The 26867-nt window shown below is 48.9% G+C and overlaps 1 protein-coding gene across 3 annotated transcripts in view; it reads right to left on the reverse strand.

Moving 5' to 3' along the window:
• The window catches only part of RGS3 (regulator of G protein signaling 3), a 70790-nt gene that overhangs the window by 33781 nt on the left and 10142 nt on the right, over positions 1 to 26867 (reverse strand). For all 3 annotated transcript variants that reach the window (XM_049832863.1, XM_049832865.1, XM_049832864.1), the window contains 4 exons: positions 22514 to 22704; positions 20725 to 20808; positions 12390 to 12501; positions 6038 to 6078 (listed from right to left, as the gene is read on the reverse strand). In XM_049832863.1, coding sequence (XP_049688820.1) covers positions 6038 to 6078; positions 12390 to 12501; positions 20725 to 20808; positions 22514 to 22704 — 428 coding nt within the window. The remainder of the gene's footprint in view (positions 1 to 6037; positions 6079 to 12389; positions 12502 to 20724; positions 20809 to 22513; positions 22705 to 26867) is intronic.

A 26867-nucleotide genomic window follows, 5' to 3' on the forward strand; every position in this document is an offset into this window, starting at 1 on the left:
ATGGGAAAGTTGACTGAATCCCAAACTTTTATCATTACTGATGCCATCTTTCTGCTGCAGGAGCTCATGGCTGCTGATTATCCTTCCCCCAACGAGCCTTTCTCAATAATTTCTGACCCTCACAGACCTGTGTGTACAATTTTCTTTTCCCCACAATCACATGAAAACACATCATCAGCTTTCCCCACCTTAACAACTAACTCCCACTGCTTTATCACTGAACTATCTTCCTTATCATCTCCTACTTCCCCAAATTTCAAGTCATATGCACACTTTATCAGGCATGATTTGCTGATTTTTCATGTCAGTGATGACTGTCTGCAATTAAGCAAGAGCCAGGCTTCCAAGGCCTCCCTGGCAGAGCAATGCTCACAGAAGATGATATTGAGGTTTCAGACCAGATTTTTAACTGTTTATTAAGCACCACGGCAATTTCCTGTCTTTCCAGGTTTTCAGGCCAAGTGTTGTGTCATATCAAGCCAAGTGCCTGTGAGGACGTCTGCTCTAGTTGTGCTCCATCTGTACTCTTTATCTCTCTTTCATTAATAATTACTTTTTAAGTTCTTTACTGAACAAATTCACCTTAGCTGTTCACTTGGTTGCGTAGGTTTGATGTCACCCCCGGCCAGCCCTTTTGCCCTTTTCCTTATCACCAAACCATCTGCCTAAGTGCCCTCTAGATCTGCCAGGACAGTGCCCAAAAAAGCTCCTTGCAAACTCTTTTGATAACATGTCCAGAACAGCTGACTTAAAAATTATCCAGGTGTATAATATCTGCCATGTCACAGCCTGTCCCTGAGCCTTAAGGTCCTCTGCACCATCAGTAAATTGCTTTTCCAGCATTCAGATTTGCTGTATGGAGACAGGAACCTCGGTTCTCCCTGCTCTTTCCTTGCAGGACAGAAATGGGTAATGCCACATCCCTAAGGGCATTAAATTAGCAATGCTCACTCCTGGCAGGAACAGAGAACACTTTGGGTAATTAACTCTCTATGGAGCAAGCTGGGACATCTCCAGTGAAGACTATGGAGTTAAGTACATGACACAAGCTGCAACATTGCCCCTCACTACAGTTGTGGTCCAGTTTAAAAAGCACGTGTTCAAAGCATACCCTTGCCAGCAGCTGGGACACAGCTCAAGGATGCAAACAGGAACAGGGCCCAGAGGGGCCCCTATGGGTGCAAGGATGTGTCCATATAGAGCCAGGGCATGGGGTGGGGCGGGCAAGAGGGGGGACGGTGTCATTTCTCTGACACTTGTCTAGAGGATCTCCCATGCAGAGTTAGGATGCACATCTCGAAGGCAAAACAAGATCAAGCATAGATTCACAGCAGTAATTTGTTCAAGTCTATAAGCGTGCTTATCGCTGCAGGTCAACAAGTTGCTACTAGAAAGATTTTCTTTTGGAGCAGTTTCCCAAGAGAAACTCCTGTGTCTGCAGATGAAAACTTCCAGAGAAAAAGATAAATTTTGCTAGTGCTTTCCAAATGAAAAATGTACCAAGGTATTTGATTTTTAGTCAATTTAGTCTGAATATGTTGGGTTTGAATCAAAAACTTCTAACAATGCAATAAAACACTGATCTGCAGTTTCCTAACAGTAGGATATTTCCGGAGCAGGGAAGGGTGTGAATACAGCCCTGGACCACATTCACATCTCTGGACTGGCTCCCTGTGAGGCTACTGATTCCCACCACACAGTAAATGTTTTCTTCTGACACGTTTTACACACGTCATCACAGAAGGTGTATGTGCCCTGCAGGCAATGGCATGCGGGGAGGGGTAAACTGGGCCAAACTCCCACACTCCAAATTCTCTAGGGTGCAGAAACAAGGGTCCACAGTGAATCAGCCCAAAGCTTTTGCAGGCAGGGTCTGTTCAACTCACTTTAAACTGTTCCATTTGGATTTAAAATACTGAAAAAGAAACATATGCTAGACTAAGTTTGTATGCCTCGGTAGTACTTTTTCACATAGCAGTTTGCAAATAGAAAAATTAGACAAGCTTCCAGGTATACACAGTATTCCTCAGATCAAAAGGTACCACCTTCACTTCCAAAATCCTGGCTTGCTTATGTGCTGGGACTATCTCAGCTATCCCATGATCACCACGAGGAACAAAAACACCAAGAATGGACAGCTCAGTGGAGAACCTTCCTCTATTTCTGCATTCTTTCCAACACCAAGCTATATTTAGCCTTTCCCTTCCAGGAGGCCACATGCCCCACCAGGATGGGGGCCACCTGCACTCAGGACCTCCAAGCACTGCAGTTCACACGCTGAAGAGCCTGTAAAATAAACACCGTTTCTGCTGTAATCTACACCAGCCTATAAAGATTACCATTTGCTATCTGACTGTAAATAGCCAGAATGCACAGGACTTAAGCTCTGTGGAGTGATGTATTTACACATGGTTAGACAGGATAACTAGCAGTAGCTTTTTGATGACACTCCAGTTTCCCTGAAGGTTGGAATTTTCCTTCTTGTTTAAAATAAATTAAGCAACTCACAGACATTGAAACATACTTTTATTTTGGATCACACAGACCCGAAGGCAAAAATGTGACCTTATGGGTCAGAACATAACTCACAAACCTTCCAGATGAGAAGGAGCAGGAGACGGCAGCTTGAGGCCTCAGCAAAGAGCTATTCCCGTGGCAAATGCAAAGTCAGCCCGGCCCTGTGGGCTCCTTTTCAACCCAGCAGCACTAAATACATTACTGCTCATTGCAGTTGATTTGCAGGTAAGAAACAGCAATATGAGAGCTTCCACCAACCTCCCAGGCCCTGTCATGGCAGTGCAATGGATGTATCTGCCCAGATCACGGTAACAGAAGAGGTCAGATAATGATGACCACCAAATCCCCCAGACCCATCACCTCCACCCTGGAGAGGACCAGCCATCAGAGCTGAGCCAGCAAAAGGCTCCCAGCAGGGTAAAGCGCTGCTGGCAAGCTCAGGGATGGAGCACTTGCTGCAAAGAGCAGGACAGGAGCAGATCAAGAAGGGGAGAGACCCCTCAGGGTGACATGGGACAAAAAAGCCATGTCCACACAAGCATCCTTCCCTTATGCATCCTTATACAAAGCTTTCTCGCTGCCACAAGCGGTTGCCGGAGTGGGCAGCAGGACAGCTGCCCATTAGTGCATCTGCCAGCAGGACCCAGCCACAGGGCACTGCTGCACCACATTGATGGGACCCCAAGGGTGCCAGGAGTGGGCCAGCACTAGCACCCTGCCAGGGATGCCCTCCCGAGCTTCCCTCCACCCTGACTCCTGCAGCCTGAGTGCAGCCTCAAAGCAGAGCCAGGCTCTCTCCATGAGAAGCCATGTTTGCAGAGGGAAACCGTCTTGTTCCCACAGTCGGGAGGGAGGCTGTGCCTCGCACCAGACCACAAGGAGGTCACACAGCTGGCAGTGTGGCACCCAGTGGACACCACATCCATCAGGCAATGGGGAGAGCCATGCTGGGCTGGCTCAGCGACCCTCCCCACAGCCCCACGTCCTGCTGCAGCACGAGACTGCCACTTCACTGGGCCTAAATCCCAGCTTTCATTTGACTGCAAGCCATGCCTTGAATCCATCCCGCTGCAAAAATAACCTTAACACCACAAACTGATGCTCCCACCAGCCCACTGAGGCATCCAAACCCCCAACAATGCTTCTGTGTGCAGCCAGCCTGCAGGAATGCCTTTGAGGAGGACCGTCCCCTCCCTCCCATGGGCTGCCAAGACTTAAAACCTCCTGGTGACACCCCCATAGCCCTGTAACTAAAGCTTTGTACCTGAAAACTGAATGCAAAGAAGAAAAGACACATGACCTGAAAGTGACCCTCTTCTTAGCTTCCCTGCAGGAAGAAGATGCTTAAGTACTCCCAGGCTGGCTCCCACAACAGCATCCCATTATTTAAGAAGAGCTTGTCTCTGTTTGCCTGAGGTCTACGTCCACTGAGGACAGTTCATTGAGCCACACAACTCCCGCACTGCAAAAGTGAGAGGTTTCTCCTCTCATGCTTTAACCACCAGCCTGTGTCCTTGCAGTCTGGTCACCCAATCCATGTGGCTCTTGGGGTTGTGACTTGCAGATCACCGTTTCCCAGAAGAGCAGCCATGGGGAAGTTGGGAGAGCACCATCCTGCCTTGGCTAGCTGCTGACTCACAGGCATGTCCTCCTCTCTGTGCCCCAGCTTCCCCTTTTGAACCAAAATTGCCCATTGCTGGAGAGCCAGAGTCTGATGAGACAGTTGGAAGTGCACTGTCCCCTTAAACTTGAAACCAGCTGTTTCCATCTGTGCTATGTACTCACGGTGCACACAAAAAAGCCGCCTTCTCCCTTCCTTGCAGCAAAGACCCAGCCAAACCACGCAGCTGGAGAATCACCTCCCCACCTCCCCACAGGCAGGATCTCACATCAGCCTGATCTCCCTTAGTGCACACTACCAGCCTCAAAGCAACCCTGTGGGGCCTGGGAGGGAAGGGGTGGCACGGGGCATGTCCTGCTCAGCAGGGTGCTGTCTTTGAGCCAGGGGCTGCCCTGATGTCACCTGAAAGCTGTGGGCTTGGGTTGAGAAGCTCCCACTCCACTTACAACCTGCTCCAAAATACCCTAGGCAGACAGGAGGAACAAGAAGGGGTTTTCAGAATCCCGTAATAGTGGCAGGTCCAGACCTACTATCCTCTGTGGGGGAGCATGAATGTAGGAAAGCAAATATTTCACATTTTCTATCAAACCACTGTACTCCAACTGCAATGGATGTCACAGATCTTAATCAACAGAGCTGTTAGAGCCATTTAAGCCCCTCAGAAGAAAGCTAAGCACTTCATTACATCTTGACAAAGACGAGTCTTCACTTCTCAAGACCTCATGAAATGCAGCCAGCCCTCTTTCAGTCACTTCTACTTAGGGGCCCAAAGCTTCTAAATTAAATGTCAGGCTCTGAATGCATTTTTCCAAATGCATGAGAAAATGCAGGAGTGCCTCACCCCACTGTCAGGATGTCACTGACGAACACCCATCACAGCCTTTCTGAGTCACGGCATAGGATTAACCGGGTAGGGAGACAGCACGCAAGTCTGACGTTACACTGGGACGCGCGCTGAGCAAACTTCTGAGGAGGCACCTCCTGCCCAACCTCCCCAGGGAGAAATAGAGGAGACAAGGAAGGAACAAGAGGGAAATGTGCAAGAGAACTTGTCAGCCAATGGTTATGCAGCAAGTCGTGCTTTGGCCCAAATCCCAGCCACTCAAGGTGAACAACTTTCATTCTGAACATTTTCATCCAACTTTCACAATAGCTTATTATTCCGCGGTGCTGCTGAGCAATGTTTGCCTTTCTCCTCTGTGCCCTGGGGATCTTTCCCAGATCCAGATTTCCACCTCTGAAAATACAAGGCCTTGAAACCGGGAATACAGTAAATTCACTTGAAAAGGAAAAAAGCCACAGCCTTCAATGATTAGGTAGGTCCAGTCATTGTGAACCAATTTTGCAGTCTCCTTGGCTGCTTCATGACACAAACATAACTGTGCCAATGTCTGAGTGATTCCAAATCTGTTTAGAGCATTTAGCCATGTACCAGCCACACATGTTTTTAGAGCCATGATTATATGTCTTTTAGATTGAGCTTCCTTATTTTATTTGAGGGCTTCAAACCTGGGTGCTTGCAGACAAGAAAAGCAAGATGCCTAAAAAATAAAGACAAAACAGTTGGCAAGGAAATCAGCCCACAAGCAAAAGAATCCCAGGATAAAATGAAAGTGAGATGCTGCAAGGAAGATCCACCTACTGTGCACAGGGGGAAGGGGAAAAGCAAACCTGTCTCAGGGCTGCCCAGCCTCCCCAGTCACAGATTCCTTCTAGCAGCCTCTTACTAATATATTCTGGCTACAGCCATTACATTTCCTTTCCAGACCTCTGACAAATTAATTAAAAAGGAAGTTAAAATCAGCCCATTCAGTGCTCCTTGCCCCAGCAGAAAGTATCAGTTGTTAGCATGTGTTCAGCTCCCACTAGAAAGTTAATTTGGAAAACAGCAACACTCACCTCTGCAAGGTAAAGGATGCAGAATTTCCGATCTTCTGAACCTATAAAGAAGAAAAAAACAGGATCAAAATTAAGCTACAACTGCATTTCTGCAAGTGGAGCCACTGGCAGAGGAATTGGCTAAGAGACAGCATTTAATGAATATTTATTGTTGTCATCCTACAGTACCAGGCTGTGATCTGGGAGTGATGTATGCTGCATCTGCAGGGGCCATGTGCTGGGCAGGCTGCATTGCATGATATCTTGCATGGACTCACTGTGCTGTCATAGATTCCCCTTTGGGTTTGTCCCTTTGGAAAAAGGTTTGTTTCATTCAGAGGCCACTGGCAGGATCTTCTGCCCAACCTGCCATCACATGTGCAGCCCAATCCCTTCCTGGGGTCTGTGGAGGCCCTGCAGTGCCCACGCAGCCATCCTGCGCACCGGGGTCAGGTCTCTTCCATATTACCTCTCTGGACACTCTGCTCCCAGGAGGACTAACAAGAGCAGCTCCTGTTCCTATGTCCTTGCTCATTCCCAGCTTCTTGCCTGAAGCCCTTGGTAAGGCTGGGGGCAGCTCTATCTAGTGCTGTCTGTCCCAGCCTCCATCAATGCCAGTGGTTGGGGTCGGTGGCTCTCCAAGAAGGTGGAGCTGAATCCCAGGGCAATGGGAAGCAGCTGACATGGGGCAGGGAGGAGAGCTCATCCATCGGCCTAAGGGCAAACTCCCCAAGCTCCTGCCAGCATGGCACCACTCAGGAGACCTGGCCAAGGGACTTGCACTTCCACAGCTTCAGGAAAAGAGATGGTGCTAGAGGCAATGTAATGACCAATGTTGCGATCCACATCCTGCTAAATCATGAAGCAGTCCAGTACAGCTCCTCATCTTGCTGCCAGCTATCCCAGTGGATGTGTTACGCTCCAGCTGCTCCACCAGGCTGGTTCCTGCAGGCTTAGCCTTCCATGTACCCAACAAAAAGGCATTCCTGAAGATTTGCCCTGTCTTTGATCCCTGCTGGTGAGACACAAGTGTCCGCAGCCCCAAGGGAAGCCAGCTCCTGCCACACATCAGCCTCACAGGGACATGAAGCTGCCACAGGACAGGGTCACCTCAACTCTGAAGCAGGACATCCCATCTCCTGGAGCCGGCTCGTTCTGTCACACCAGTGTGTCCTGCACCAGCTTTGCCCTTGGTAGCACGCAGCACTTCTGGCTGCAGCTTTTGTAATCTTTTTAATAACATTATCTCTGTCATGAGATCAGATCTGCAGCCTGGGCATGGCTGTGGATCCTATTCAAAGCAGTGTCAGCACAAGCCCTGCTTCATTTCAACAGCCTGAGCTGCGCTAACAATGGGAACAGGCTCTGTACAGTGGTGGAGACACCCTGTTCCCCAGAGAAAAGCAATAATTCTGCCACAGGCAGCAGCCCAAATGTCAGGATAAGAGCTGTGACCCACTGAGGGACTTGGATGCCTCTTGAGTCACTCCATGGGCAATGCAAAACCCAAGAAGTGCAATGGCCTGGAGCCATTTGCTGGATATCTCTTCCAGCTGCCCTTTGGGGGATTGCAGGTCTGCCTCTGCTGCCAGCTTCACTTTTAATGCGCATTGCAGGATATGGGCTGGAACATCACTATGGGGACACCAGGGTGCTGGAGCCCAGCACAACCACTGTGGACCTCTCAGATGAGGAGCCCTTGTTTGTTTTCATAAGCTTCACTCTGCTCCACCCTGGGCAATGCGAGGGTCAGGGAAGCAGCCTGGCCCCAGGGCTGCCAGACAAAGAGCTCCAGCACTGCCCCTCCAAATCTTCACTTCCAGAAGGGGAGCAATGCTGGACCCTGAACACACATGCTGAACAGGCCTGGCTGGGAGTCAGCATCTCACCTCTGCACCACAGAAAAACCATTCACTGCTCTCCATGGCAATGCCTGAGCTATCCTGGCACCCTCTTCCATAAAGCTCAGCAGGACCATCGGGGAACATTTTCCTCGCAAAGCCAAAGCCTCTGATGGGAGCCCCTCAGCCAGTGCTTTTTCCCTCAAGGGAGGGCTTGGAGGCAGGATCCGAGCCTGCTGCTACCACACCACAAGTCCACCATGCCCTTCTGCTGCTTCTGCATCCCAAGCGGTCATCAGTACAAAAATCACCCCATCTTCTCAACCAGGCTCTCGGCTCCTCCTTGTACCATGACCAAAGCTCTCCAGGCTGCCTTGCAAAGCAGATTGCAGAAGACCAACACATCACAGCTACTTTCCCTCAGGAGCTTTAACCAGGCTTTCCTGGCTGATGTGAGATACAAGTCACCCTCTAGAGACATGCACCCTCAGCAAAGAAAGGTGACATTGGAGTGTAACGGCCCTGGTAATGACCCCACCTTGGGCCTCTGTTTATTCCTTCTGCAATACCAAGTGATCCCGACAAATCCCAAAACTATCAAAATTAAGTTCCCTTCCAAATTCCTCTTCATTGAGCTATGAATTTCGGCATTAGCAATGTCCACCACCAGCAGCTCCTGTCCCCTGTCCCTCTGAGGCTCAAAGCCACACATGGCCAAGCAGCCCAGTGCCTACGGGACACAGAAAACAGGGAGCCAGCCTAGGCTAAGGAACTGCTTAAATCCCATTTTCTACCAGTAATTGCCTTTATGGAGAAAACAAATGGGAGGTAAGAGATTGGCTGCCCAGTCCAGCAGCTGGGCTGGAGCCAGTGCCAACCCCCAGCAAGGTGCAAGGGGAGGTAGGAGAGCAATGGCAGAGCCTGGAAGGGCAGACCTGAGCACAGATTTCGGCACAAACCGAGTGTGCCAGGATTTCTTACACTGGAGCTTTTTCTAGTCTCTGGAGGGTCAGGCTGGAGTGCTGGAGCCTGCTGTGCCCCAGAGCCATGCAACATGCTCTGCTCATCTCCTGCACTGCAGATCACAGAGGCCGTGAAAGACAAGGGGAGAGGCACAACCTCATGCCAGAGAAGCGGCAGCCAGACACCTGGACTAATGTGGGGCTCTGTTCCCCACATGGCCGTATATTCACACCTTTTTTGACAGCTGAACAGCAAATACTCTCAGCCAAATTCAGTGAAATGCTAAAAGGAAATAAGCAGGAGGAAAAAAAACTTGCTTGAAGATATTTCAGTTTCTTTCTGATGTGTTGTGACAGGGACTGCCTTGTCTTTCAGAGTAACTTGAACCATCCCTGCCCCAGGGCTGGGCTGCTGTGTGCCCTCAGCACAGACAAGAGGAGAGTGCAGGTTTTGTGGGGACACATCCCCCTCTCTGGCTAACTGAGGTGCGGGGCAGGCTTCCAGCGCCGCCCAGGCTCTGCCCACCTCCCTGTGCAACCCAAGGAAAACACCGGCTGCTTGCAGGATTTGGGTGGTGCATGCCAGGCATTGGGTCAAAAAGATGGGGAAAGAGGGAAGATGGTTCTGCTCCTTTCCACAGCCTCCTTGCATGGCCCAAGGGACTGGTAATGGCCATGGTGAGGGCAGGTGCTGTGCTCCCCAGCCCCTCACATCTGCTCAGCGAGGACGGGACTGCATCCAGCACCCAAAGAGGAGCTCACAGGGAAGGAGCTCACAGGGAAGGAGCTTACAGGGCAGGGTGCTGTGGGGCCCTGGGTGTGTGGGGAGAGAGGAAGGCTGTTGTGCGCATCCAAACCTGGCTGCCAAGAGGCGACAAGTTTGTCACCCTCTGTGGCACATATCCGTGGGGAGATGTAGCAGGGTCCAAGCCCTGGGTGCTTCCCAGCATCCCTGGGGCAGCAGGGAGAAGCCACGGCTGGGCAGAAGACCCATAAATCACACTCTTGGCCTTTGACTATCTTGGAGCTGTTTGCTGTAAGACACGGCGGGTTGGGATGTCGGGGACAGCAAAGCAGCACATGAAAAGTCCTTGTTAGCAGGATCCCAGCTGGGGATGGGGCTCACAGCCTGGGGGTCCTCATTCTGGCTGCAAAACAGGAGCACTCTTCTCTGTCCCAAAGCCAAGCGCACCCACCCAGGGGGCCAGGATCCCAGAGAGGCGGTGACCTTCATGTGGAAATTCCCACAGTATCTAGTGAGGAAGCCAGCCCTGTCACACTGGAAACATTGGCTGGTGTGGTGCTCATCAGCCATGCTCAGCTTCTAAAGCAGGAAGACAGAGCATTGTAAAGCAGATTATACTGATTTGCTTTCGCACAGTGCAGCAAGCAGCAGAAACAGGAAACATCACAATGGTCTTCAGTGTACCGGAGATGTCTCAATTGTTATACTCAGCAATACGCCTGTTCCTATTAATGTGCCATTCAGTTATTTAGGAGACCAACAGAAAATCCCTGCCAAAAGGGACAGACATCTTTTTGCTCATTCCACCTGCCTTTGAAGCAGCTCTGCCGAAACCAGGAGGGTGAACTGCCTGAAAACCAACTGTGCTGGATTCCTGGTGTATGGGGGGTGGTTCAGTGCTGCAGAGACAAACATCCCCTTCAGAAAGGATTGTCAAGCTATTCCAGATGTGACCCAGCCAAGTTATTACGGCAACAAGGAAATAAGTGGCAGAAAACCACTCATGAAATTCAACCGCTCTGCCTGAGGTTAGGAGGCGTGATCCTATGCCGAGCTGCAAACAGACCTTCATGCACGGAGCCGGGACCAGCACTAGGGAAGCTGATTTCTTCAAGGAGGTGAACAAGAGCAGGGTTATTCAACAGCCTTTGAGAGCAGCCAGAGGCAGCACACGCACGCACTCCAGAAGCAGACGCTGACCAACAAGCACTTCAACGAGGAACAATTTCTTTTGTCTGTTTCTTAGAAATAAGCATCGCTAAGAACAAACTCAAACAAACCCCAGGGAAGCTTCAATGGCTTCTCTAAATGGCTTGTGCCGCGGTGCCCCACCTCCCTCACTGTGGTTCTGCCCCCTCCAAACAGGTCAGTGAATTAAACTGGGAGCAGAAACATTGGAAATGGGAAATAACAACCGACAGGCAGTCTGTGGTGTCTGGCACAGCATTGCAGATCCCCAGCACTGAGGCTCACAACAATGTGGAGCACGTGGAAAGATGCAGCTCATCCACAGAGCTCACAATTCAGCTGGGGAAAGTCATGGGAAGTGGCAAAATTCATCCAGAAAATGATCCCTTTGGAGAAGTAGCCTGGATCTGGATTAATCCCTTTTGGTCAGGGCCACGGGACTGCATAAAGAGATCAGCTCATACAGTTACAGAGTAATCTAGGTTGGAAGGGGCCCCTCTGGTGGTCTCTAGCCCAAGCCCCTGCCCAAAGCACCCAGATCAGGGCACTCAGGGCCGTGCCCAGTTGAGTCCTGAACACCTCCAGGTATGGAGATCCCACACCTCTGCAGGCAACTTAATATTTGACCAACCTCACCATAGAAAAGTTTTTCCTTGTATCCAATCACAATTTCTCATGTAGAGTCCCCGTCGAGTGACACCCACTGCCTGGGCTTCAGGAGGAGTCAGGGCACCAGCCCCACGCTGATGCAGTCAGGCGACTGTTCACAAAACAAGCCCATACCCAAAAAGCGACTGCACCAAAGAAGGAACAAGGTGAGACTGGGCCCGGGGCCAAGAAGTGGCTCCACCATAGCAAATAGGATGTGGTAGAGCAATTTGTTTGTTCCTCTTTTGACCCTGAGTAGCTAAAGGTCATCTTTCAAACAGCCTCAGCATTTCAACTTGAAATATCTAATTTCAAGTCATCCTCCTGCCCTAGAAAACCTCCCTGAGCCCTCAGCTGGATGTGAAAGCCCAGTCAAGGTGAAGAGAGTAAGGGCATGGCCCAAGGCCTTCCACTAAGTCCAGGGTTTGCTCTTTCCTCACCAATGGGGTGTGCATGGGGGAGGGATGCTAGCATGGGAGGAAAACCATGGTGGCTGAAGGGAGAAGTAGCAAAGTAAAGGTTAGTAGGGCTTAGCCAGACTCCCTTGGAGACAACCTCTGAACTCTCTCAAGGCACCATGGGGGAAACCTCAAGACTTCACTTCCCTTTTTCAGCCTCGGCAAGCCCCCGCTGTCAGCAGTGTAACACCAGCAAGGGCAACAGCACAGCACAGCAAGATCCTGGGGAATGCCAGCCCAAAATCCCTGAGAGATGCACCCAAAAAGCTCTGGAAAGCAGTGCTACCTGAGTGCCCCTGAGGTGTCCCAGGAGATGGAGCTCCCAGGGACTGGGTTAATGCAGGGATGGGAAAGGGGGATGCTGCCCCTGCAACCCAAGGAAGGATGATCTGGCAGCACCAGTCGGATGGTACTGTTAAATACTGGAAGCAATGGGATAGTGGGGTGTCATCCTGCTGCTGGCCAGAAACTTTATAGCTAGCAGCCCTGAAAATGCCCCAAATGTCTCCAACTGCTGCTGCAGACACTCACCCTCCTGGAGCTTGACACTCTGCAGGTAGAGAGGGTTCCTCAGCACGTTGCAGCGCCCAGGCTCGTCCTCCTTGGTGAAGAGCAGCAGGTCGGAGTAAACAAAGAGGGTGACCTGGAAGCACAAGAGCAGCAAAGAAGAAGCTATAAGGAATTAATCTCTTGGCACTGAGACACTGTCCTGGAAAGGTCGTCTACCCTGGGGAGACGCACCAGCCATGACAGGCAGCCCAGGCACTCTTTCCCTAAGGGGCTGATTGCTGCTACACCCCTCAGGGTGCTCCCAGCAAACTTCAAACAAGGCTCCCCCTGCTTTGGCAGTCACCTACCAAGGGTTGTGGAGTCCCGTGACAAGAGGGATAAACTTGCCCGACAGTTTAACGCCACGCAAACACACCCTCTCTGCTCTCTCTAATGTCACTTCCCATTTACATAAGTTATAAATCAGAGGAGCAGGAGGAGGGAATAAGTTGCCGACTAATCCCAGCACACTGTAGAAGTTGCAACCTAAAAGCAAACATGATCTCCCTGAACACACTCACGAATGAGCTTTGCACTGTTCTCTGTCTTCACATGGCTCATTTCACCCCCTTTGAGAAAATAACAGTTTGGCTTTTACAACAGCAGAACCTACGAGAGCAGCTGCAGGGAACAAACTTGACACCTTTAAACCACACTAATGGGTGGAAAGCAAACACTGAGCCAAGTGTCTGCCCAGCTCTGTGCTTCAGCAGTGACTCAAGTGTCCTAGAAGCTGTGAGCTACTCCAGAGCAGTGGGTGCTCACAACCCAGAAGGCAGATTTTGTTCTGCTTCTGGCTCTTGCCTGAGGTCCCTAGTTCAATCAGTACAGATTAGTGTGATCTTTAAAATAAGAAGAATGAGCTTCTCCACTTTACTGGAGATCCTTGACCCAGAAGTCTACTGGGAGTGAGTAGCTTGGTGCAATCACTATGCCAGTAGATGAGATTTGAGCCTGTCCTGCTCTCCAGCAGAAGTTGGGGGCATGCAGCAAAACTTAGAAGATGCCAGGAAGCGGCTGCAATATGCCAGTGGGCATACTGGATGCTGGACCTTCTGCATACTGCCAAACCACACACTGCTCTCAGCGCAGGATGCAGCATGTGAGCACATAGCTGCTTTTAACCGCTCCTTGGGATGTTCCCCAAAACCTCCCACAGCAAAGAGAAAGCTGCTTTGCAACACTGAGCAACAGCAATGAAGGTTTTGTGGCCTTTTAGCAACCCTTTCACAAGAGCAGCAAACAACCCAGCATCCCAGGGGCTTACTGGGAGCTGGCATCACTGCCACCAAGTCACCCTTTGACGGGTGACTTTGCTCTGGACAGGGACTGAGTTACTGTTTACAGGAGGACACACTGCCAGTACAGTTTGTCTCCATGCCCAGTGGCTGACGGACACACATCAGGAGGAGGACAAGCTGGGTAACAGTTTATCACATGGTGGCGAGTCTCACATCAGGGCAGCAGCATCTGGCTTTGAAACCAAAATCAAGCCCTTGCCACAAGATTTCTCCTTGCTGTGCAAATTTTTTTTTTTGTGGGATTCTTAATAAGCACAAACCTACTGATGTAGCTTTAATTGACAATGAAAACAGGGAGTGTCTGTTTTTCTCTGTATCATTTGGAAAATCCCTTCCTCTGCTCTCAACACACTGTTGGCCTAGTGCCCATGTTCACTGTCTTCATTACTTCTGACCTTATTATTAATACAAGGAATAACATAGTACAAACTGCAGTATAAACTTTCTCCCATACCCATCTTGTTCTAAAAGATAACTTTTCCAGGACATGTCTGGTGCCATCCCAGGTCCCTCAGCCTCAAAGAAGAGATGTTCAGGGATTTTGAGAACAGCAACTCAGCAAAGCGAAGGAGATAAAAGCATAATCCACAAGTGGTCATGCTGGAAAAGGAGGAAAGAAATTGAAGACCTAATACACACAGAAGTTTAAAAGATAGAAAAATGATTAGAAGGATCAGCAGGAAAAAAAAAATCACTTCAAAACTAAGCAGATTTAAATAGAGAATCATGAAAACAGAAATACACAAAAAGCATTTACAGGTAACATTATGCTTTTATGGGAAGATGGGACTGACTGAATTCAGGATGTAGAGAAGACAAAAGCGCAGCCAGCATGGGTTATGCAAGAGCATCTCTATCAGATGATGCTTCTAGGAAGACGTTTGATTTTAGAGCAGCTCCACACAAAATGGTTTACAGACGTCCCTCTGCTCCTTCAAGTTGCTGGGGGAAGAACATGGGGGTGTCCCTTCCACCCACACAGTCAGAGCTCAGAGCCTGCCACGAGCACCCCAGTGCTGCAAGGTCCAGTGAACCCTGCTCACACAGGTGGGAGCAGGACCAGCCCTGTGGGGCAGAGCACTTACCCCACCTGCAGAGCTGAGAACGGGAAACTCAAATCATGTTCAGAGAAGGGCAACCAAGTTGGTGAAGGGCCTGGAGCACAAGTCTTATAAGGAGCTGCTGAGGGAGCTGGGGCTGTTTAGTCTAGAAAAGAGGAGGCTGAGGGGAGACCTTATGTCTCTCTGCAACTACCTGAAGGGGGGTTGTAGTGAGGTGGGTGCTGGTCTTTTCTGTCAGGTGGCTGGAGATAGGATGAGAGGAAATGGCCTCAAGTTGCAGCAAGGGAGATTTAGGTTAGACAATAGGACAATTTTTTTTTACTGAGAGGGTTGTCAGACACTGGAATACGCTGCCCAGGGAAGTGGTTGGGTCACCATCCCTGGAGGTATTCAAAAAGTGAGTAGACAGGGTGCTTCAGGACATAGTTTAGTGGGCATGGATGATGGTTGGACTCAGTGATCTTGAAGGTCTTTTCCAACCTAAATGTTTCTATGATTCTATGGATGACCCTAAGGCAGCAGCCAGCAGATATAAGAGGGGAGGGCTGGAGTAAGTAATCTGGAGCTCTGCCTAGGATTGCCATCACACCGCTGATGAGCTCTAACATGTCTGTAACAGCCCTTTGCAAACAGATCTGGTAGCTACCATGAAAAATCACAGGGCTCATAAAGGCAAAAGACCAAACAAAAAGGAAACATAGTGCCTGAATTCATCCAGGCAAGACACAGAATCCAGAGCTGCCCCGTGGAGAGTCAGAGTATCTTTGTGTATGTCCCAGAACTAATTTTCTACACCAAAATCAGAAATAAAACAACTGACATGATGAAAGGACTCTGAAAACAGAGATAGGTACACCTGTGTTATTACTAGCATGATCAAGGCCACATGGCAGTTGTCACACAGATCTTTTGGGGGATGTGAATAGAATTTACAGGGGGAAAAAAAAGTGTTTGTAGAGGTTGACACTGATGTCTCGGACACTGTTCATCTGGGTGTGCTCTGCACCACAGCAAACAGCAAAGCCTCTTCTGCTGATAGATCTGACTAACTACAGAATATAACTGTCAAAGCGTTTTTACAGAAGGAAGGGTCATGTTTAAAATGTTTCTTAGAAGAAAACAGGAGAAAATGAAAGCCAGGAGGGAAAGTGGAAAGTAGTGGGCTAGTGTGCTTCCCCCAGATGAGAACAGGAGATCAATGCTGGAACTGCTACAGAGCCCCACTGCAGGAAGGAGGAAGCAATAACCACGCCTTGTAAAGCAAAATATGGTAACAAAAACAATATGAAAAGGTGCCCAGAAATTAAGCCTTGCAGCTGACATACCTTCACATTCCAGTTTAAGAATACTTAACTATCTTCCTAACCCCTTCCTCTTCTGCTCATCTATGCACAGAGAGCCACAACCACTTGGGTTACAGCAGGGAGGAGTCTGCATGCTGCAACTGCAGCAGTACATCAGCAGAAACACTGGCAAAATGGACCAGTGCAAACCCTGCCTGGTTGTCCCAGTGCTCGGCAGGAAAAGCCTGAGCCAGCTGATGCTTCCTGAGACATCGTCCTCTCTCTCTCTAGCAATAGTCTCGTAGCTGTGCCCAGCAAAACAGAGGGAGCTGAGGAAGCAGAGGCAGGACTTTCATGATAAAGCTTTCAGATGCCAAAGGAAAACATGGTGAAAATCACCTGCATTGCTGGCCAGAGAATGGTGCCTGCAGCTGGCTAGAGAAATCCTATAATTCGTGGTGGGGAGCTCTTAAGACAGGTATCCACCCCTAGGACTGAGCCACACACATTTTCTGTTTACCAGTACTGGATTCTTCTCCAGAAGAATTGGTTGCAACCCCAAAGAGAAACTCCAGTGACACCAGTATGCGGGTTGTATCTGCAGAGTTCATGTGCCCTCATTCATTCAGTTGAGCTAAATGGATGAAGCTTTCTTAATCTTTCTCAATTTTTTCAGATCTTGATTTATCCTTGTAGCCCTCTTGTGAGACCATCCAAATTCTGAGCATCCTCTATGAAGTAGACATCACTGTTGGACTCATCAGACCAAGAATAACACAGGTCCCCACATACAGGGTGATATCACGCAGTCACTTCTGTTCAGTGCTCCCCTGATCATATGCTTCAAAGTCATAGCTTTCTTGGCTACAGCTTTGCCCTGGCAGTTACTCACTTAGTTTTCACAGAGGCCACAGCAATAGGAGAACATGATTAAAAGTAATCCAGTTATAACAGCTTTGTACATTTGTACATTGCACCTCAATCAGCTGAGTGCCAGTCTAAAAAGAGAAGCAGTCTAGGCTTTTCAGGTGGGGTAGGTGTACATACATGGTCACGGCACTTCGGAGGTGAGCGTGAACTTCCCAGGTGAGGGGAAACTTTACCATCCTTCAGCAACACACTAAAGCCTTTGAGACATTGCTTTCCATGCTACAGCCCTAGCTCTAGCTCTCTAAGCATGACCTGCTCCTTTGCTCCTGGATTTTTACTTCTGCATGTATCCATATTAAATGCATGTTCTCTGAGATGTCTCGGCAGTCTTTTAGCCCACAGTGCATTTACCCTCTTTTACCGCCTTGCACATTTTTTTCTGCCAAGATTATTGGCAAGAAATTTATACACTCAGGAAGGAGTTTATATGCTCAGCTAGACTTTGATGAAGATACACCACCACACTTGCCAAAAGGAGATCCATGGTGAAGGCTTTAGCTGTCAAACCTTGAACTTTGGCTTATCTGAATCAAATATTATTCTACCTTGAACATCAGGGGAGAGCAGGCACTGAAGACCTCAATGGGTCATGCACTCACTCTCAAACACTAGCATAAGCAGTGGCTGTGCAGATGACGAAATGGTGAAAGGCAGTGAAGGAAAAGGCAGTGAAGAAGAAGGGACAGAGTAAGTGGGACTAGTGTGGTGGAGGGAAGAGGTAAGTGCAGGTTTCTGGTATTCTCACCCAAATGAAAATGTCTAAAAAAGGCTGAAAACAAGATCTTGAAACACCTGTGCCTGGGAGTAGGGTTTTTGTCTACCCACTGTGTTGGCCAGATTCAGCCACCTGCTGAGACAGGGAGCTGGCAACCCCATCCCAGGCCAGGAGTGCCGGTAACTTGCTGTGCAACACTGGGGATGACAGAGAAAAACCTCTTGCTCTGCAGAGAAGAGCACAAAACCTGGGCATGCTGGCCCATGTCCTCCAGACTCCTGGCAGAGCGGGGGGCTTTCAGAGTTCCGGGGAGGACCATCCTGATCTGCAGACCCTGCCAGGATGGCAGAAAAGAGAGCTGAGAAGGGGGTGAGCATGGCCTACGCTGTGAAGCAATCACAGGACTTTGGAAAGTTGCCTCCAGGTACATTAGAGACAGACCAACAAGGGCAAAGCCCATGTTTGACACCTTGTGCACAATCACCTGCATCATGGTGGTTCCTCTGGCACTCCGCAGGCTGGAGGGATTTCAGAAGACCATAAAAGCAGGAATTGCAACAAAGTCTAGACAGGATGTGACTAAGGCCTGAATAAGGATTGCCCCAGAGGTAAGGTCAGGGAAAGGACAGATCCTGGCAAGCCTCCAGGGAGATAGGTTGACTCCTTCAGGAGATGGGAGAGACTTTGCTCAGTGACAAGGATGCAGTGCCTGACATGGAAACTGCCAAGAGAAAAAGATCCTGGGGGCGGGGGAAGAGAGAAACAGGACCTCCATCTCCAGCCCCCGCACCTGGGCCCTCCTCTCTCGAGCCACTTGGCCAAAGAAGAATAACATACAGAAAAGAGTCCTGCAAACCACAGGAGCAGTGGTCCAGTTTGAGAGAGGCTAGGTGGGAAGAGCAGTGGAAAAATAGAAAACCACATGCAACAAGGAAGAAAGAACCAATCAGAAACCAGACAGCCTCTGTTTGGACAGCAGAGAAGGCTGGAGAGGGAGTGAGCTCAAGTCCAGCAAAAAGAGAAGTCAGAGCCCTTCTGTACCAGGGGAAGCTCCATTGTGTCCATGCAATTTTAGGTCTTGCTGGCTTCAGACGTTTAGGTTCTTTTATCTCACAGACCACTAGAACCAAAGCAGACACCCTTGCTCTGCTGGAGAAGGGGCGTCTCTGGCTTTCCAGACACCTGATCTGATTCCTTGAAGCTCTGCAAAGCCTGCCATAACCCTGTGACACACTGCAGACGTGAGAAAGCCCTTCTCCAGGGACATGCCTAATGTCCCAGTGTTGCTACCTACAACTGTCACAGGGCTCAGCACCCCAGCTGGGTTCACACCGAAGGAAAGACTCTTGCCTTCCAAAGCAGATGCTGCCACATGCTTGTTCCCATTCACTGCTTCTATTTTTTCATGATGCTTAGTCACAGTCTCTTGCCTTGCCCCTCTGCCAGGCTTACACAGACATCATGGCCTCAAGGCACCATCATTCTCAAACACCGTCTCACGTTCTTGGCCAGTGTACAGCATCCTGCCCTTTCCTGGCAGCAGCTCCAACTGGGAAATCCTCTTCCAGCCTCACGCTCATCTTTAGGGCATCATAAGCAGAGTCCTTTCCCTGAGACAGCCTCCTTCTGATCCTGCCCACAGCTGGGTCTCTGAAATGGCTAATATGGCCATTTGGAGACAGAGCAGCACACCTCCTCCAAACATGCTTGTCCTGACACTCTCCATCATCTAAATACAAACACCCCCATACACACACATACTCCACCCAGGCTGCAAATGGCAGTAGTTATTCATAATTATTCCACATTTGGCTGCTACTACAGACATCTGAGTCTGACCTGAAAGCAAGCAACTCCAAACCACCCAGAAGAAGCATCCTGACTTCAGGCTGGCCACCATATTTCCAAGCCATCGTAGCACATGTGTTTACTTGATTTTCATTCATGCAGGTGCCCAGAAGACCCTGAGCAGCAAAGAACAGCAGGACAGACAGGGGAAGAGTTTTATTTACAAATCAGTGCCAAGTTTCCTAACTGATCATGCAATTTTTCATGTACTTTGGCAAAAAAAGAAATAGTGATTCAAGCCAAAGCAAGGGATGAATTACACATTGAAAACCAGAAAGAGAGAGAAGTCAGTTAACACAGTCTTGTACTCTTTTGTACAGGCCAGTGATATGAGCCATCTCTGGGATTCTGCTGTTGGCCACCCAGAAGGTGTTACCCAGAAACTAAGATTAGTCAAGTAAAAATTCCTTTACGCTCTGTGAAGATGAGACGTTCTTCACTCCAACTAAATTCAAAACAAAATTATTCTGTACAGTGGTGAGGTTCTCTGAAAATGCCCCCAGAGAAACAGCAGTTTCCTCCAGCACTAGTGAGCAATGCATGAGTGGGTTCTCCCAGCTGCCGCTTCCTCTGTCCCAAATTCCAGGGCTTTGCAGACTTGACAGTTGCGTGCAAGTGAAGCCAGCAGCAAACGTAATCAACACATCCAAACTCTGCCAGTTTGCATGTTGAAAGTTGTCACATAAACAGGTTCAGCATGTAGCCAAAGCTTAGTTGTTTCCCCAGATTTTTAACAGCCCTCTGATAACATTGCAGAAAAGAAGCTGAAGTAAGAAAAAAAGAGAGGAATTTGGACATGTAACCTGTTTCAGGAACTAAATTTCTGAAAACCGCTGTAACAAGTTCTCTGTCTAGTTCTCTAACCTGGCACAAAATATTCTTAAACTCCCTCTTTCTGAGTCTGCCAGTGGCCTCAACTGCTGGGCTGTGACTGCCATGCATTTGCCACGTGCAGTTTCTTCCTAGTGAGCATGAAGGAAGACAAGAAAAAAAAGTTGATTTCTAGCAAAGAAGAGTTTTGATATTTAGTTTATCCCATGATAAACTGACTACAAGTTTTTCCAAATATCATATATTAATATAAGTACTGCACAGTAAAACATTGCCCTTCTCAATCTACTATATAAGACTGCAGAAGAGCATGCTTAGAAAGCTCAGACAGCATGGAAAGAGTCTTACCTGTATAGTCCTGCTTCTGCTCTCATGAAGAAGCAGCTCCTCTGACAGAAGCAGAGTCCGGGCTGGGTTGCAAAGATCTAGAGGCTACATTTGAAAGGGGGGGGGGGGAAGAAAAAAAAAAGAAGAAAAAAAAAAAAGAAAGAAACAGTCAAACCTTCCACTGGAAGTGTGGTTTGCCAGAAAAATTTTCCGCCCACCAGACCCGCTTTGTCTTCACTTTAAGCTGTAACTCATTCAGGAAGAAGCCACCCCACACTGTGCTCAAAAGGACAGAAAGTCTGCAGTCCAGCTACACGACAAAAAGAAAGCCTTACACTTTACACCTACGTCAGACCCATCTATAAAAAGACAATCAGCCGCTTGCCTCTGTACGTTAACTGTTCTGCACAGTGCAGGCTTGGTTATGGGCGCTTTTTAGCAGGAAACACAACCACAACGGTGGTACATTAGGTTCTCACATCTCTCAGAATAGAGTATTTGCTACATGATTTTATGGATCACTCTCACAGTTGCTTCTTAAAGCAACTTTAAGAAGGCTGCCTTTCCTCGTGCCACGCTGCTGCACGCTCAGCTCCCCAGTCAGCACCTTCTCTGTTTAATGCTGGAGAAGAACAGGACAGGTTCAGTTGTCCTGACTGCAGAACAAACCCTGCAAAACCAGCCCAGGATGATCCTCCTGAGCAGCATGCCCAGCAGGCACATGAGGGTACCTGGAAAGGGGCCTTCCAGTATGAGGCAGTGTGAAGCATAAAAACCCGTTCCTGAAGTGGCAGAAACACCCCAGACTCAATCCAAGACACAAGTTTCAGGAGTAAAGAGGCAAAAGTGCCAGTTGTGTTCTTACCAAAAGGCAAATTGTGCACACAGCCAGGACTGGTGAATGCACTGGTGCTAACATGAATGGCCACCTGGGTGCCGCTGAGGAGGATGAGGTGAGTGTAAGCCTGCCCCCCAGTACCAGCCTAGCCCTACATTTGCCCCCAAGCAGTCCACTGGCTCGGGCCGAAGTGATAGACAACACAGGTCATGGGTTTCGGCCCAAAGGAAATCACCAGTCTGAGCTGACATGACAGTGTCATTGCTGCTAGCAGGGGAGGATGGATGGTTCCCCACAGTCTCAGAGATGAAGGTATTCATGAGTAACAGACTTAAACATACAGGCTCAGATGAGGTTTTCTGGGGTCCTGGCCATATGAAGGACAAGATGGAAGACACAGAGGTAGTTAGAGCTACTACCACCAAACTGAGGGCTAAGTTTTAAGAAAATAATTTAAGGAACTGGGGAGTGAGAACATCCTCTGTCAAGCCATTACTGCACTGGATCCTTTTCCATTATTTTAGTGCTGGCCACCAGCTAAACTAAAAAACCTTTGTTTGCACACCATAATTAACAGCACAAAGAACCCACGTGAAGAAACCACATTAATCTTCAATTACACTAAGTTGGTTGCTGAAGCCCAGAAGCTGGGATACCTTCTCCTGACTCAAGCAAGCATCTGAGGACCAGATTTGAAAGCCGAAAGGGAAAAATCTCCAACTGAGAATTGCCTGGGCAGGACACAATTCGCTTTGAGAAAGTACCCAGCACTGGTGCTGGGTACAGCCAGCTCCAGAGGACAGAGCTGTGGATGACAGAGGATCCATGCATTCATGGTATATATTGCTGGGAAATATATCCACCTTGTGTGACAGCCTGGACTCAACCTACAGCAGCAAGCTTTAATACAACCTGCTGTGCTGGGCACTGATTGCATTAGATCCATAACATCTCACTTCCAGCTGTGCTTACCTGCACAAAGACAGGGAACACCAGCACTTTGGGAGCCAGTGTCACATATGTGCCATAGCTGGAGTGCGGGATGTGTGGCCTCACTATGGTACAGTTCTGGTAGTTCCCGTAGCTCTTCATCGTCTGCACAGTCTTCATCAGCCTGGATTTTCTCCCAGACCCTGTGTGCGATTTCCCTTTACATGCATTTCCTGGACCGACAGAGGAAGCAGAAAGAAACACAGAATCAGAAGAGAGCTCCCACAGAGCTGCTACATGCTGCCAGTTTAGCTCCTGCTCTCACAGGCTGGAGGAGGGCACATAAAAGCGTAAGGAGAACAGCTGGAGCCAAGAGCTGCAGGGACGTTCGTCACTCTGCTATCAAAGTTTCCCAGTGATTCATGAAATAACAGCATTGACTTCATTCAATACAAAATGAGATGTCCCTTGACATTTCTGCTCAATCAAAAGCTACTCACTTGCTGGACTAAGGACTTAACTGGAACACACCAGCAGCACAAACATATCTATGCATGTACAAACCCAAACCCAAGGAAGTCACAGCAAGCTCAGCTGCAGGCCAGTGTATCTGCCTCTGTTTGGGTGTACGCTGCCTTCTGCACAATTTATGAATACGGTACTTTGGAGGAAGAGATGTGGTGCTATTATACAAACCTCCCTATGCAGTACTGAAAGTATGAAATAAGAAATACAGAACAATCCCAAACATGACTTTAAATGGTCATTCTTGAATCACAGGAGCACCAAGGATGTTCCCACCATCAGGGAACACCTGCCTCCACCACTGAACTATCACCCTTCCCTTTCCAGGGAGAGGAAAACCATCTGTGACTAACTCAGGTGGGGGGAAAAAACCCCAAAACACTGGAAATTTAAACCTCAGGACATTTTTATCCACACAAGCCCTGCCTGCCCTGGATTCTGGGCATGGGAGTTAGCAAAGTGCAGGAATTTCACATCATGCGGTGGTGGGTAGTGGGTTAATAACAGTTTTCAGAAGATACTAAGACTGGAGGTGTCAGAGAAAGGGACAGAAATGATAAACACATTCATGCACATGGGATCAATCCATTTCTTTCCAAATCACTCCCAGGGATGTGAAGGTTACTTAGACATGGGGGTGTATTTATAAAGGATGACCTCATTTTGCATGAGGCTGGCACAATATTATCCACTGTTTTTCAGCATTAAATTTCAGTGCTAGAAAAAGTCCAAGCAGCCTGACTGTTTTTTCACTCTGTCCCTCTTCATGGCAGAAAGCCGTTATCCTCATTCAAAGGAGTGATTACACATAGGCTTTCCTTTGCAGACTCCCACCTCAACTGGTTGAGCAGAGCTATGACTTTTCCGAACAAGCCAACACCAGCTACTGTGGCCACTCCACATCTGCCAGTCTGTGTTGCTAGAGGCCAGGAGATATTAGGTGCAATGTCAAACCTGTCCCAGAATCTCTAATGTAATTCATAATCCTGTGATTAAAAGCATTATTGATAATTAACAACAATTATCACTGTTCCCCATTAGCTGCTGCATGGATGAGTCCTTCCTTCCCCTATTGCCAGGCAATTGCTGCTATATAGGATTTCTAAGCCCTTTCCTCCCAGCCCAGAGGAAAGCCTTTGAATACACCCAGCAAGCTCCCACCAGCATTTTGTCTCACAAGTGCAGGCATGGGTTGTGGGGTGCCCTGAGGATGCTTTGCCTGGACAGAAACTACCATTTTCTCAGCACCAGCACAATGAGGTGAGAGCATCCCAGACTGCTGGGAGCCAGTGCTGTATGCACAACTGGCTGTGAGCAGCTAGATGGTTTCATGGGTTATCTGTTGGAGGCAGCAGTGCTAAGGATGGCTTTATGCATCCTCCTCCCCAGATCCATCACATGGAGCTGGGATGAGACCAACACACAGGACCAGAACCAGAAAGGAGCTGCCAAGCTGCTGCCCACTGGGCTACTCTGCTGTCAGGTGTGCTGGGACAGCACAGCTGCCAAGCGGGGAGCAGCTGTGAAATATTTCTCATTAATGACATTATTCCATTAGGCCCAAGGGCCTCAGCATTCTTTGGTGATCGCAGCATAGAGTTTTGGCCATCCCTGATGTCCCCAGTCACACAAGGCACACCTCTCCTGCCATACACAAACTCCCACCATAGCAGCAGCAGGACCTACCACGCTGGGGAGAGAAGGTGGGACAGGACTGTGTTCTCCAAGAGCCCTTAACCCCAGACCATGTCCTGCTGGGCACCAGCAACCTGTGCTCTGTCCTAAAACTCACAGGCAACAATTCCAACAGGAACTGAATGTCTCTCTAACCAAAAATTCATGCCTTCTTCAAAAGAAGACCCACTGAAAAATCAAAGTATTTCCTTCCTCTCTCCCTCCTGAGGCTGACGAACCAAGCCAGCCTGGGTCCAGCAAGCAGGCCTCCCCACTCGGATTTTAACATATCCAGGTGAGAAGCTGGAGCATTAGCCCATTCTCCCCCCCAGCAATGTCTCAGGAACATGTATGAGCAAACCCTCCTGCAACTCACTGCGAGAGGGGCGTCCCAGCAGAGACCCCCCAGCATCCCTCCCTCCAGCCACCCAGCCCTGGGGGTTTCTGCTCCCACCACAGCAGCCTTCTGCACAGTGGCTTCTGCCTTTGCACTGTAACAGATACCCATAACCTTCCTAAGCAGAAATGAGCCAAAACACTCCTAAACATGGCTCAGAGCAGATAAGGTCTCATCCAAAGCAAATATACAAACCTACCCAACATTACATATTCCATTAAGTATTAGGAAATAGCGCATTTATGTTCAGATAAACGCCAGCAGAGCCAGACCATGCTCTGTTGGCAATCCAGACCTGCTGTTTGCTGCTTGCTTTAACAACCTGCCTTTGCAGGGGGGTGGCCCTTGTGACCTAAAAGGTTGTTTCCACCTCTAAGTGCAATAAACCTGACATTTTCTCTTTTCCCTTTTTCATGGTTGCACTGCCAGATAAAATCAAAGCACAAGAGAGCTCAACACAGAACAATCTGTCTGGACTGTTCAGGATCTGCTTTTCCTCTTATCCCTAAATCACCTCATTTTATCAGAGGAACTCATCATCTGCACAAGTCCTGTTTTCTGCACGCTGGCTCAAAACACATCCAGCCTGCCTGAAGCGTCAGCTCCTCTCCTGGTGTGACTGGTGGCCAGCTTCACACTGCCACGCTTAATCACTGCTCAGGTTAACTAATACATTTTTCCCTCTGAAGACTTAACATTAAATAAACTGAAAACAATCAATAAAATCTATTATGGGAAGAAGCCCAAGCCTTTCAAATTCCACCCTACTATAAGAACAAGTCCCCGTGGTCCAGCTCATCTTTTCACAGGATCCACAAACAGTGGGGAAGCGTTGCAATTATCCACAGTATTATCCCTGCAGTTGATCTGTGGAAAATTCTTCTGGCTGCAGATCTCCAGGGCTGGGAGCATCCAAGGCACAGGGGCCTCAGACCCATGCTGCTCCCTCCTGCTCCCCAGCATGCCCACCATGGCTTTGCCAGCCCCACACTTTGCCTTCTGTGGACACTGACCCACCTTTATAGGCAACACAAAATTTTCTAGCTGGAAATTGTGCTGATAGCTGTGCCTGCAGGAGGGAGGGACTGCTGAGTTAAAGACACTCCAGCAAGATCATGCCTAGGAGGTCAGCTCTGCTATGAACACACAGCTCATCCTAAGGGCATCCTAATAGACCAGGGTGCAAGTGTGGCCTCTCAAAGCTCCCAAATCAAAGAGCAGGCAACAGGTGTTTCTGCATGGACCAGGATTCATACAGTTCCCAGCCCTGCCACACACCTCATCCCACTCTTCCTGCAAGCCCAACCATACCTGGTTCTCCAGGAATACTCCAGCATACCTGTTGCAGAAAATGAGTTTATGCTTCAAAAGGGTTTTGAGAAGAGCTGGTCCAGAGACTGCCAGAGACCTTGTAGCAGCCCTGGAAATGAGTATTCCTCAATTCTGGCACATCAACCTGCACTACTGTTTGTACAAATTCAAGTCACAGCCATCCTCACTCCCTTAGTAATAAAATGAACCTCAAAGCAGGGGCCACAGTATTAGCACTCCCCTAGCATGCCATCATGCTTGAGAAGGGAAACACGTCACAGACAGGCCCACAGACACATCTGGGGAACCACCACAAGTACAACGCTTAGCACTTTCACACTTCATGCTTTCATCGTGCCCCTGATGGAAAGTCCCTGCCACCAGCCTCCCTTCAGCTGCTCTGTCAGCTCCCACAGAGACCTTCTCACCCTGAAGCTCATCCAGTGACACTAGGAGCTGTGTTCTCCTCTGGGCTTGAAAGTAGGGATC

The sequence above is a fragment of the Accipiter gentilis genome, chromosome 29 (assembly GCF_929443795.1).
Source record: "Accipiter gentilis chromosome 29, bAccGen1.1, whole genome shotgun sequence".
Classification (NCBI taxonomy): domain Eukaryota; kingdom Metazoa; phylum Chordata; class Aves; order Accipitriformes; family Accipitridae; genus Astur; species Astur gentilis.